The sequence below is a fragment of the Amia ocellicauda genome, chromosome 7 (genome assembly GCF_036373705.1).
Source record: "Amia ocellicauda isolate fAmiCal2 chromosome 7, fAmiCal2.hap1, whole genome shotgun sequence".
In the NCBI taxonomy this organism is placed as follows: domain Eukaryota; kingdom Metazoa; phylum Chordata; class Actinopteri; order Amiiformes; family Amiidae; genus Amia; species Amia ocellicauda.
The window spans coordinates 4,643,501-4,657,500 of NC_089856.1; the positions used below are offsets into that span (position 1 = coordinate 4,643,501).

A 14,000-nucleotide genomic window follows, 5' to 3' on the forward strand; every position below is an offset into this window, starting at 1 on the left:
ATATGCTCATAGTCACATCAGTGCTGTGTGCAGTGGGGTCAGAGCAGCAGAATGACCAACAGCACAGATACAGATACAGCTAAAGAAGAAGACGTACAGATATAATAGGAGCAACAGCAGAGCATCATGGTGGGGAGCAGGTCAGTGGGAGAGGAAATGTGCATTAAAGGTTGAGGGACAAGTTGTCCAGAAGGGAAGGGTTGAGGTAATACAGGGGGGGTGAACATCTATCACTATAGACTTCTGTGAAGCTGCTCAATGAAATCAGAAGCAGCAGACAGAGCTGCACACAAAGAGCAAAGGAAAACATACGGATTGTTAAAGCACTGAGTTACAATAAGTGAGTGTATTGCTGCCAACACCTGAGCACAAACACTGATAATGGCAGTGTTTCTAGAATTAACATATTTTGGTGTAACAAAATAAAGTAATTCTAGAAATACATGCATGAAACCAGATTGACACAGTGTTAAATCCCAGTGTCTAGTATTAGTGGGAGAAAAAGAAAGTATAACATATATAGATATATATATATAGATTACCCAGGCCTATGTGTTTCTCTTGAACACTCTCATGTCAGTTGTCTTAATATATTGCACAGCAGCGTATTCTTGCACTGCTGAGACACCCCTGCGCTGTACCAATTGTGCCCTTCCTCTCCTCCGACAGCTCATTACACACCTGTTTCACCTTCTTTGGAAAGCAGCCCCAGGAGTGCGTAAAAGCAGGGCTGAAGCTGTAAGTAGCAGCTCCTTTTAGTTCCTAGAGGATACAGGGGGGATGGGACCAGGTGGAAGAGCATGTCATACAGAGCCAAGTGAGGCACTGTAAGCAGATAGGGAAATGGAGAAACCAGAGACAGTCGTGTGAACTAGAGAGGCTGAGCTGTAAGAGTGTCCAGCAAGAGCCAAGTGTTTCCTTACATTATTTGATTAGTGAATAATTAAAACAAGATACTGCTGGGATATCACTTGGGGACTAGAGACTGATGCAACTTTGTCCGTTCTCATTTCCTGTGTATTGTTTAACAGGGTTTTATGTTCTTGTTTTGTTTTGTGTTTTTTAGTCAGCATTTGTTCTTCCTTTGACTGTTTTTCTTTATATTTAGTGGAGTATATTTATATATATTGAGTTATTATTTTACTCTCATTGCCCTGCTTTATTCAAGTTTTTTTAAGCTTTACATGGAAGACGTGGGAGTGAGGTGCCTCTCCATCACCAGATGTCTGCGATTGGCTTTGTTATTGACCATATGTGACATACAGTGCCTATAGAAAGTCTACAACTATGGGCACCATTTGAACTGTTCAAGCTCGGTCAAGTTTCTTGGGTGTTGATGGAGTCATTAACTCACATTTTTCTGTGTTATTCTCAGTGCACCAAGGGATATTCAAGGCCTTTGATTGTATGCATTATACCCATTCCCTGAGCTGTACCTTTCAAGTACTTTGTCGCTCCTTGGTACTCATGGTTGAGTCTTTGATTTTAAATGTACTAAACAAGCGCTACCCAGGACCTGCAGTAGCTGAATATATCCTGAAATCATGTGAATCACTACAGTTTAACACAGGTGGAGGCCACTTACCTTGGTGTGTGATTTTGAAGGTGATTGGTTATACCTGAGCCAATCTAGGATTGCGATTACAAGGGGGGGTGGACATTTATCCAACCAAGATATTTCAGTTATTGTTTTAATTTTCAAAAATGTTATAGAATATTTTTTTCACTTGGAAATTGTGGGGTAGGACGTGTAGATACATTTAAAAATGTAAACAATTAATTTTAATTCCAGGCAATATGGCAACAAAAGAGGATGTATGATGCAGTGGTGAATGCAAAACCAAAACCAATGCAAATGTTAAACAAATTTTCTTTTTTGCATTTATTTATTTACAGATTTAACTGAAATCTTAAAAATAAATACAATATTTGTTAATTAAATAAGGCTTATTTCCCCCACATAGATAAAGATTTATATTTTTCCAAAATACTCAAACAGATGCTAAATCTCAGTGTGTTTAAATATCTGCTCTTTGGAAAAAAAAAAACCCACTAAATCTGGGTTTTATTAATTATTTTACCATTACTTACTTCTTAGCAGATGCCCTTGTCCAGGAAAACTTACATAAATAAGAGCAATACAAAGTGCAATAATACAGTGCAGTTCAAGGCTTAATACGTTTTACAAATTCAAATTTGAAATTTGAAATAAATATTTAACTTAAAACTGTCGGACTCGTAAAATATACCTGGTAAGGGAGGTGACTGGGCTTACTTTAATTGGATTTGTTATCACTTTCTGTCACTTGGATTTGGATGGATTTTCAGTAATGTTTTGTTCATTGTTGCTCTCTTGATTGAGGAGTTGTAAATATGAAACACCTGCAGCTGGAGATGGCATCACTTAGCAACGGCCCTGTGAGCAATTCTACACCGAGCCCTCTCCCCAGTAGATGAGTCACCCGTTTTAAAAGGGGAGTGCCAGGCATGCCCATGAGGTTACATCAGAGATGGGTTGCAGTGAGCGAGTGAGGATCAGGGACATGCTTTACTGGCTCCAGGGAGACAGGTGCTGTAGAGAGAAATGCCCAAAGCAAAGAAATGCTTTATTGTGCTATTGAAACAGTTGCTGCTGCCCTGCTGTGCAGAGGTATCCTTCTCATGTAAACACAGAAAAAAAAAAAAACTGGAGACATGGTTTAAATGAGTGACTTTCTTGCATCTTTGTAAAACTGAATCTGATTGGCTGTCACACTGGTCACTGCTGGTTTTGTGCATTTTGTCAGAGCATGTATTTGAACCATTAGTGCTTTGTAGCCTTTGTAGTTCTTGCAGGGTGCCTATATGCAAATATGCTCTGACATGTAAAGGTTTGGGCATAATTTACATATTATTTACACAATTTACACCCAAGATACCTCACAGAAGACAAGTTTTGATTTTCTCAGTGAGTGCCTTGTAACCTTTGTGAAAACTCTTGTCATAACACCTATGCACAAATACTCCCTGAAAGTGATCCATTACATCCATCCATTTCCAACTCACACTATTAAAATTCATAGGTGAATGTGAATTCTGACACAGACATTATTTTCAGAGAAGGCCTTGTGTAGCCTTTGTGAAAGCTCTTCCAATGTGCCCATGTGCAAATAAGCTCTGAAATGGATGGGATGTCAATTAGTCCCACACCTGTACAATTTAGACTATTAAAACTTGAAATACCTTGAAGAAGATGACTTCTAGAGACTCTAATTCATTATAAAGTCACCTACAAAGCGAAAGCAAAATGTAGGCTTTTCAAGTACAACACAGAGCCCTGTGTGTGTGGAAAACAAGAATATTAATACAATATTATGTTTGTGGCTTAACTCACTAGCAATTGACAGTTTTCTCAATGAAGCAGAGATGGGGTGCTTGAGCGACAGAGTGCAGTGGCACTATACGCAGCATTGCAAGATAAATTCTGTTCACAGATCCCATGGTAACAACATAGGTCCCACCCCCTTTGGGTAGTATCCTCAAAGATTATGAGAAGTTTTAATAGGAAATTGTATCCTACTTGATTGTGAATGATAGCTCAGACTTTGTGCCCTGAACCTCTTGCATAGCTACTGTTCATGTTTTGGTTATTTGTTTGCTTACTTTTTGTGCTAACTATTAGGGTGACCTAGTTGGACTGCCGTGCAGAGCGGTCATTGACACAAACATTTATGCAATAATTAAATAAAGGAAACGGTAAAACAGAACTGTACACAGTATCCAGATGAGCTCTAATTAGTGCATTGTACAGTCTTAACATTACTGCCCTTGTTTGAAATTCTACACTTTTGACAATATACCTTAACCTTGTGTTTGCCTTTTTTATTGCTTCCCCACATTGTTTGGATGGAGAAAGTGAGGAGTCCACATAGACTCCTAGGTCTTTCTCATGCGTTACTTCATCTAGTTCTATTCCTCCCATAGTGTAATTACCTTGCACTTGTCCACATTGAATTTCATCTGCCAGGTGTCGGCCCACAACTGAATATTATCTAAGTCCCTTTGAATAGCCTGTGCTGCCAAGATTGTATCTGCTGAGCCACCTATTTTAGTATCATCTGCAAATTTGACAAGTTAGCTAACTATCCCAGAGTCCAGATCATTAATATAGATTAGAAAAAGCAAAGGCCCTAATACTGATTCAAGTGTGTTACTGAATGAATGTCTGTCTATCTGGTCAAGATTTAAGCTGCTGGGTTTTCTCCTCTGATGGAGTAAAGTGTTTAAATTCATTGTACTGTACATTTTGGAAAATAGCTCTTTTACAGCTGATTAAATCTTTCTGTATCTAAACCAACTGATGAACTGCATGACTGTCGCCTTGTCTTTTAAAATGTTTACTATTGACCTTGACCGGCATTGCATCCAAGGCTGATTAATGCCAATGATTTTGGAATGAGATGTTGGACGAGGAGGTGTCCACATACATTTGGCCATGCAAGTACACTGAGCGTGAATATGTGTGTTTGTTAGCAGATGATATAGAAAACACAACACAAATACGGACGCGCAAATTCATAATTGTCGTTCTTAATTTACTTTCGAGATTCTAAATCATTATATAGTAGGCCTACAGACCACCTTAACATAGCTAGATTATATAAATATAATGAACATGTAACACTTGCCGTTTTGCGTAATACACATTTCCTGCAGGGCTAAACAACAAAAAAACAAGAACTTAAGAAAAATAACATAACGCTGTTGAGTCGCACAAACAACCGTTTAATCATTTAATTGTGCAATATTTCAATAGGATGTATTCCAGGGTCTTCTAGCGGTCCCCTGATGCTTCAAATCAGTATGATTGACCGTATGAATTTGGTAATTAATTGACAATCAGAGCCTTGTTCAAATTCACCAGCAAGTGAACTATAACAAATGAAACGGGTTTATGTGATTTCTTGGTCTTCTCGGGGAATGTCACCTATGCCACAAAAAAGGTTTTTCTCCAGTGAATATAAGTATAATCCAAAACTGTATCATATCGGCTAATATATGGTGCGGATAGTGGTTTCTGTTTCTCTGAATATTTTATACATGGTCCCAGGCTAGTGGTATTGCCTACACTATGGCAATGTACAATGTTGTGTACCACACAATGGAACAGACGTTTTCCAAACTATGCCATGACACTGAAGTGGACATTTATTGTGATATTGTGGTACTCGAGTTACATTATCCCTATATCATGAATAATTAAAACGCGGTCATGTAAATGCCCAGACATTCGTTGTTTTTTCATAAAACATTTAAATTGGAATCATTTCACATACACTATGAAATTAATGGTTGTAATATATGGATATTAATCCTAAATAGAATATTAATCGTTCCAAAATTAAGTTAAGATGAATACCTTCTATAGACTAATTTAAAGATCTACGACAACTTTGTTGAATGGAGTTTAAGTATATAATCTAGTCTAAATCTAAAATAACTAATGATTAAACAAAAATAAAATGTATAATTGTTCTGTAATACGTCTATCCGCAATAGAAAAATTATGTCTGCAAGGCTAATTTTTCCGCGAATGAAACCGTTGAATTAATTCACTTCTGTTGTGTTTGTTTGTTCTGAAGTTGTCACTAAAATTCTAATAACATATTCTGGATAAATTGCAGAAACTACTACTTTATTTACTAACATAATTTACATATACAGTTACTTACACAGTATACTTCAGGGTATACCCTGGCGACACCGCGGTCTCGAACAGCGTTCAATTCTGTTTGATGAACCCTTCAATTAATTAACAATCATTTTAAATCAGAAAAGTAAACAAAAAGTACAATGTCGAATATTTTAAAATCAATTTATTATAATAATTATTAATAATAGTTTAGAATCTGTGCGCCTGTGGTTCACTGTTACCATTATTCAGCAGTCTACCACACCTGGAAACTAGTCTATTTATAAATATGTTTTCGTAGTGATTTCGTAGTGATCATTATGAAACAAGAATTACACATAGGCTACTATTTTAAAGTTTGTAAAAAAAATAAAAATAATAGTGATACAGAATGCAAAGATCAAGTGTGTGTTGTACATTTTCATCATTGTAGCATTTACATTGACCATTTTGTCAAATTACATGGTTATATATATTGTAGTATGTTGTAATATACTGTGATACATTCATTATTTTAACATGGCAGTATCATACTAGTACTACATTCCCATGTATAATACTATGCTATGAGATACTATAGTTGGCCTACATACTATTATACTGTATTTTTGCACTTTGTATTGTTCTTATGTTTTGTAAATCACCTGGATAAGGACATCTGTCAATAAATACTACTACTACTACTACTACTACTACTACTACTAATAATAATAATAATAATAATAATAGTACATGTATGTATATGTAAATGTTCTCATGCGATCCAAGTACACATTCATTAACCCGCTAATAAATCTGATCTTGGCCCCTGACTGCTGCAACCACCTTTGTTTAACCGGGAAGTCCGGTATTTTACTTATTAAAATAAGATCTTAAACCAGTGCTTATAAAACCCTCTAAGCCGGTAAGTTAAACCCTCGCTTAAAACCACCCACATAAATTAACGTTAGAAACGTATAACCAAATAACCATAACTTGGAAAAATGTGCATAATAATTGTAAAACAAAGTGACCTGAAACAATACAATGTCACCAAAATCCAGGGTTCAGTGAACAATTTAAACTGGAGACTTAGCCTCGCAGCAACTAACAATACTATAAGACTAAACAAAGATAAAACACAGGTGCACAGTAAAATGCAAGGTCGGGAGGCAAAGATGTTGATATTAGCCTTGTTGTGATTGCATGTGAGAGGTGCCATTTCCTCACAGATGAGAGGCTGAGCTGCAGTGGTTTTGGACGGTCAAAATGCAGTGTGGCTGTTTTAAAGCACAGGGTATCTCCTGATGAAAGGCCTTTTCTGTCTGACAGGACTACCTAATTGTTTTCAATCGGGTTTGCTTTTTTCTTTTTGTCGGATCTAGTTAATCTGATCTACCGGTAGCTCATCCTGAGCGGTACTCTTCCGTGCCATGTTCAATCTTGTTATTTTTTTTTTGTTCTATATAGCCTATACAGTACACCTAAACCCGCCACTGCTTCGCCTTAATAAATAACGATACACACATGCTTCTAATGATGCACGTAGGGTAAATAAAACTAATTAAAAGCAAAAGCATCGGTCATTATAGTACTACCCGATGTATTAGGCATCAGTGTTTTATCCTAAAGCACATTGACGCTAAACTAAAAGCCCCAACAACTCATTTGATGTAAGCTCCTATAAACGTTAAAGAACGGGTACAAACGTGTACATGGCGTGAATCCAATTATCATACAAAGTGGTGGTGAGTGAAATATTTCCGCAAGAGAAACAAAACCTTCCCAGACACAGTCTTTTCTATCCTGCCTGCATGGATGGCCTCTATGCAGAACAGATCAGCTGTGCACTATTAACAGTGTTTATACTAGTGTTCCAACAGGAGCCCTCATTCGCTCAATTAATTCAATTATTGTATCAGTCAGGCTCATTTCACATTTGCATATTTGACTTTTCCAGCTGGTAAACTAATATATGTAAACTTACTCAATATATTGTACCCAAAACACATGTTGGAATCTGGAGAGCGGTTTGGAATCCATCCAAATAGACCAATTAAACGACGTCATAGAAACCAGAAGGTGGCCCTCCAGAACAGGAGTCTGACCCTCCTGGCACAGACTAAAACATACTATAATCCTAAAATGCCATCATGGAGTTCTGTAGCCCAACTGACAACAGAGACATTGTAATAGGCATTTTAAAAACTATTTTATTTCCAACCTTCCCGTTTTCTTTCTAAGCAACACAGGTTAACACGGTGGTGTTTGAGGTAAACTGCTCAATGCACTATGGAGAGGTGTTGTTTAGAAGCTCCAACAGGGCATCCGATCATTCCGATCAGTAGGGAAGTTGGCATCCCTGCTCGTCCAGATAGGCGTGTGTCAGAACCAGGGGCATCCTGTACACTTGATTGGCGTGACTGCTGGGATACAGATGTACAAACGATTTCCATTAAATTTAAATCAGCTAGAAAAACAGGTTGTGAAAACGTAATTAAGACAGGCGAAAGTGCCGCCACCAAGCATTAAAAATACACAAAGAAGGTTTAGTGGAAGACGCAGGTGCACTTATGAAAAAGACAAAAAATAAATAAAAATACATATCAACAAATGCAGAAATGCCGTGTGTGCTTCAGTATTGTGTATATAGCATTGCCTATGCATGCTATTCCGTTCATTGTCAAAATCTAAAGACATTATTTGGTGCTCACACTAGAAAGCACAGATACATAAAACTAATACGAAATCATCGTTTCCTATTAAGTGCCTGTACATTTGCAGTGTATGCATGGGTTACAGTGCATTGTGTGTCGTTTCAACGGCTCAGACTTGGCTGACGGCAGAGGAAGCCGCTGCTGACAATTCGAGCTACTTCCCCAAAGCACGCATGTCCACAGACAGCACGCATGCGCAGTGACCCCCTTCACATACACACCCATGTATGAGTTACCATTAACGGTCCTGGTATTAGTTTATAAATTAGAGTTGTCGTTTTTTTCCCCCCTCAACATCGAGTTAATATAAATTATAGATCGGATGACATTGACATTTGATTCCATAGCAAATTATTTAGAGAAATTAAAGGTATGACAACAGACTTAAAAATAATATTTACAATAACGTTCCATATGCATGAAGATAACTTATTAACATTCTTATTCAGGATTTTATTTGATGATGTCACTGTTGGGTTTGCGATAATATATCCGATGATTACAGTGTATAGGAACATTATTTGCAGTTGCTTTTAATTGACAGATTTCAGCAAGGAACTTTAACTTTTGGGTGCGTGGTGGTAATTAGGCTGGGGTATCGTGGTATGAGGCAGATTCATTGAAAATCACCCAAAAACGCCTATAGAAAATATGCAAAGACACTAGCCTGCGAGATTCTCGGTGTAGCATTTGAAAGCTTTACTCAAGCCTGCAAGTACACTTAAGAGGATGATATTTCCCATGTTGCTAGACCAATCTTCCATTTCCTCTCATACAATAAGGGTAAGCTGAGCTATTCAAGGGATACAATGCAATAGGAGTGTTTTAAAGGAGGGGGCAGCTCATGACGACAACTGCTTTCTTTCTATTCTCGTTTCTGCCGGGGGAGCTCAGTTTGTCTGCCTGCCCACAGTCTTAAGTTCTGGGTGTGATTCTGCGTGTCTCAGGTCGGGACGGGTGTGTGTGTGTGTGTGTGTGTGTGTGTGTGTGTGTGTGTGTGTGTGGGGGGGGGTGATTATATTGAATAGCCTCCAGCATGGCGGGACTGATGTGGCAGGACATGCCCGGGGACCTGCGCCCAAGAGACCTGCTTTAATGCTGCGTCAGCGCGCTCAAAGGAAGGAGTTTGTATTTGGTTGTGTCTGTGTCCAACTACACAGTGTATACATCATAGCGGTCCGTCATTACACTGTCCGCCTCCCTATGTTGTGGGACGACTGCAGGTAGCACCGTCAACGATGCCTCTCCTAATCCTGTGCATGCAACCAAAGCCGCTGGAAACTTTGTCGCAAGTGGATCTGTGGCTGACGACAGGCAACCTGCTCTCCGGTACAGAAGATTAACTTAAAATACAGGTGAGATGAGCAATGGAAGTCTTAATTATAGTGGTGAAGTAATTTACATCGTAATGCAAGATCTCGAAAGTATGTATAGCTCTATAAGTGGTAAATTAAGGAACGCACGCATTGAAACGGAAATGTATCGACGTTGCACGGGGCTGTATGCTAGGCTTTTGTAAGGTCAAATATCCCCACTTTAAAAACGGGTCGGAGTTGAAGAGATCGGCACTTGAGAAAGTATTCAGGTTTGTCCCAGTTTGCTGTACCTTGTGTGTAAAATCGTGTCCTGCGCGACGCTTGGCAGCTGTGTGCGAGTTGGGTTGATGTTAAAGCTGGACTATGATGGATGTGCGCTGTTCGTGGTGTCTGATCTTCCAGTCGAACTTGTCGTACGGAGCGCAGTGTACCAGGCCAGCTGCATCCACAAGCGCGCAAACACTGGCAACTGGAATTTAGTGCAAAGACTAAATCTTAAGTGCATAACCTCTCTCTCTCTCTCTCTCTGGTGTATGTATAATATATATATACACACACACACACACAAATAATCAAATCAGAGACGCAAATAAATTAAACCATGTAATGTTTTATTAATGTAACTAATGTTTAGGCCACATGAAAAAAAGAAAACGAAAGTTAAACGTTTGCTAACACTATCATTTAATTATGCCGTTTTTTAATATTCAAATGAGCGACACAAAACTTTAATTAGTGTAGTTGCAACGCGGGCAGTACTTTCTATCTTTCCATCGTCCCACCTGCCCACATGGACTGCGTGGTAAGACTGATAGCGTTTGTTTGAAGACCTATTTATGTCGTGGCTTTACACTTGATCATTATGTTTATGTGCATACAATGAAACATTAATGTAAACAATTAAAGTTTATACATCTTCTTCATAACATAAATGCATACATTCGTAGTATTACTATAAACAGGGTGGTTTAAATAATGCTAAAAGCTTCAAAGGCTTGTCAGTCCTACCACATTTGCTATGATAAGAGTTTTATCCGCTAGTGTTTAATAGCTAAGGTTGTATTCCTATTCCGTTTTACACAGGAAGTCAGTGGTTGAAATGAGGAAGTGAATAGAGTAAGTGTGTGAGCTTGTGCAATACAATTTAACATTAGTGATAAAACCTTACAGTACTGTAAAGGGACAAAGGCAACAAACAACAACCGCCTAAAACATGAACATTGTACCGGTCAGTGACCACGCGTGGCCGAGAAAGTGCGTCTCTCTGTCTGTAGATATAGATAGATAGATAGATAGATAGATAGATAGATATGATAATCACTTTAGACATGTATTGATCGGAGCAAACAAACCTGACACTTGACAAACAGTTGCCTTTTACGTGCGCAACTGCAGCAGAGATGGCAATGGCAGTTGCATGCGGTTAGATCAGCTCTTTGTCAATTAAATGCGATCCATTTACACCCGCCAACAATTCGGAGCAAAACAAATAACAAAAAATTAACACAACCGCACCCTTAGTAGACTTTAAATCTACTTTCATAATTAAGACAGATGCTGCCTTTTTTCCTCAGGCGTCATGTATATTAACTGCAAATGGGCTTCAAATCGCTCATTTTCAGGGAGACACTCCCTCATTACATCAACTTTGTCTCATTTAACGTGCAGCTGATTTTTATAGCAATTACATTTATTTTTCACGACTAGGAAATGTTTTCTAGTAAGCCCTGCCTAGGAAAGTTGCCAGACCAGTTAGGAACAGCATTGTTCACTGGTAGGTTACACAACTGCAACACCGTAGATAGGAAAAGATTCAATCCACATTCCGACCACACCCTTTACTTGCACTATAAATATTAACTGTAATTGACCACATTTCTCCGTATGATCAAAAGAAACACTGAACGAAAAAATAAAGCTGCGAGAACAGGTTTGTAGATTGAACAGGTGGGTCAACATTTCTTTGTAATCTGATCCATAGTCGTTTGTCCTTTTTGAAGGTTAGTGCCATTTTGACAGTCAAATAACAGGTAAAACAGATCATCTTGATGTGCACAATATATGACAAATGCAGCACTGCAATGCTGAACAAACCAGTTTCAGTATTAATCCTTATGTGGACAAATTAGAATGTACAACAATCATACATAGCAACAACATCCATTTCAGTTTGAGTCTATGTGCATTAAAAGAGTTCACACAACACTCCCAGTCAAATTCTGTGCAAATTGGTCAAATTCAACCCAGTGACCTGATAGTTTTTTTTTTTCCAATTGAGCTCTCTGTGACATAACTTAAGTAATACTTTGCCTTAGAATCAAAGTTTATTTTTAACAGGTTGAGATTTGAAGTTTAAAAAGACTGACATAAGGCACCTGAATTCTCCACATTTTTGTAAGTTAAATAGTTCTAGAAGTCAGTTTAAAGCAGTAATTAGTTCAGTGAAGGTTTCAATTAAGTGATTGAGAGCTCAGCTGGATCAAAAACGTCAGGACAATGGTGCCCCTGGGAACAGGGTTGGGAACAAGCAGTGGTTTATAGTTCTTCTTAAATTGGTCTAATAATGTTTTAGAAGAATGAAGAATTAAATAAAATCTCAATTTTTGTGCTGTTTTGTTTTCCCTACAGCTTTTTTGGAAGGCATGGATACATTAAACAAAGGGCTAGGATTTGGACAGCCAGTATGCAACCAATGAAAAAAGGTAATTTTTATTACACTTGTTTTATCAACATTTGTGTGGAGCAGCAGAATAAGAGAAGCTCAGTTAATTTTCTATTAATCTGCATTTTCTTACCCAAAGCCAGGAAGGGACGATGGATGGCAAACGCAAATTCTTTCAGAGCTGTTTCCTTAAAGTGCTGTTGGTGACCTTTCTGTGGCTTTTGTTGCTGAGCTATTTCTCAGAGAAGAAATCGTGGCTGTACAACTTAATCCTAAAATACTGGGGGCATAAACAAGTTGCAGAACCCCCCTTGTTAAACATTACAACCCAGAGACCGCTCAAATATGATCCCCACTCACAGCATGGGCCCTTCGATATTGCTTATCCATACAACTACGCTTACGTCCTCAATGAGCCGTACAAGTGCGTGGCCAGGACTCCATTCTTGGTGCTCATGGTCCCAGTGGCTCCACATAACCGTGAGGCCAGAGACATCATCAGACAGACCTGGGGGAACGAGAGTTTGATCGCAGGGGTAGCTATTGTCCGGATCTTTGCGCTGGGGTTGCCCTCTGGGGACAGAGCCCCTCAGATCCAGGCAGAGCTGAAAAAGGAGAGTCAGGAGCACCATGACATCATCCAGAAGGACTTCCTGGACAGCTACCGCAACCTGACCATTAAGACCATGGCGATCCTGGACTGGCTGGTCTCCTACTGCCCGGGAGCTTCCTATGCCATGAAGATCGACACAGACACGTTCCTCAATGTGGACAACCTGGTCAACAAGCTCCTGGATCCTCATGCCCCCCACCCCAAGCAGGACTACATCACAGGGGTAGTCATAGTGAATGGAGAAGCTCGCAGGGACACAGGGTCAAAGTGGTATATGCCCTTTGAGGTGTATCCCAAGAGTACGTATCCTCTGTACGTCTCTGGGATTGGCTATGTCTTTTCCCTTGACTTGGCCAAGAAGGTCCTGAAAGTATCCAAGTATGTCAAGCCCTTGTTTTTAGAGGACGTGTATGTGGGCATGTGCTTGGAGAAGCTGGACATTAAGCCAACCTACCCACCAAGCGCATCCCTCTTCAACCTCTACTCCTTCCCCTATGACTACTGCCGCTTCTCCAAAATCATTACTGTGACTGATATCCCCATCATGGAACTGGTGAAGTTCTGGAAAGACTTCCAGGTGCCTGGCCATCTCTGTGAGGGTAAGGAGTGACTTTGAAGGGGGTGGACACTAAAAGACAAACTACAATAAATAATTGCCTGAGGCTTAACTACTATGCAAAAATCAATTGTGTCCTGGCCTTCAGACTGTTGCAATTTGTATCTGCTGTATTTCGGATCATGTCTTACTTGCTTCAGATTGTTATGTATTCAGATTTTGTATTTTTATTTTAAGCAGCTGATTTTACCCTAAATGTTCTGCAGTCAAAAGGGACAAATAATCTAAAATTATGTTATCACAGAGTGCCTTAAAGAGAAACCTTTATACTGTGAATTGCTATTTAAGAAAAATACTGGCTCCCTGTATCATTGCACTTCTTTTTAAGATGAACGCTGCTGTCCGCTTTTCTTGAATGCACAAAAGGGGGCTGAGGGGGGGAATATATATATATATATATTTGGTCAAATCTGGTTCAAATCTAAT

The 14,000-nt window shown here is 39.0% G+C and overlaps 1 protein-coding gene across 3 annotated transcripts in view; it reads left to right on the forward strand.

Moving 5' to 3' along the window:
• Positions 1 to 9,226: 9,226 nt before the first annotated feature.
• Positions 9,227 to 14,000, forward strand: part of LOC136752600 (beta-1,3-galactosyltransferase 2) — a 5,378-nt gene continuing 604 nt past the window's right edge. Inside the window, exons 1-3 of one of the 3 annotated variants that reach the window (XM_066708077.1) lie at positions 9,227 to 9,722; positions 12,312 to 12,385; positions 12,489 to 14,000. The exon at positions 12,489 to 14,000 is cut by the window's right edge and continues 604 nt beyond it. In XM_066708077.1, coding sequence (XP_066564174.1) covers positions 12,498 to 13,568 — 1,071 coding nt within the window. In that variant the 5' untranslated portion in view covers positions 9,227 to 9,722; positions 12,312 to 12,385; positions 12,489 to 12,497 and the 3' untranslated portion in view covers positions 13,569 to 14,000. Of the gene's footprint in view, positions 9,723 to 9,851; positions 9,953 to 12,311; positions 12,386 to 12,484 lie in introns of those variants that run through there. The other 2 variants (XM_066708075.1, XM_066708076.1) reach the window with 2 other exon arrangements.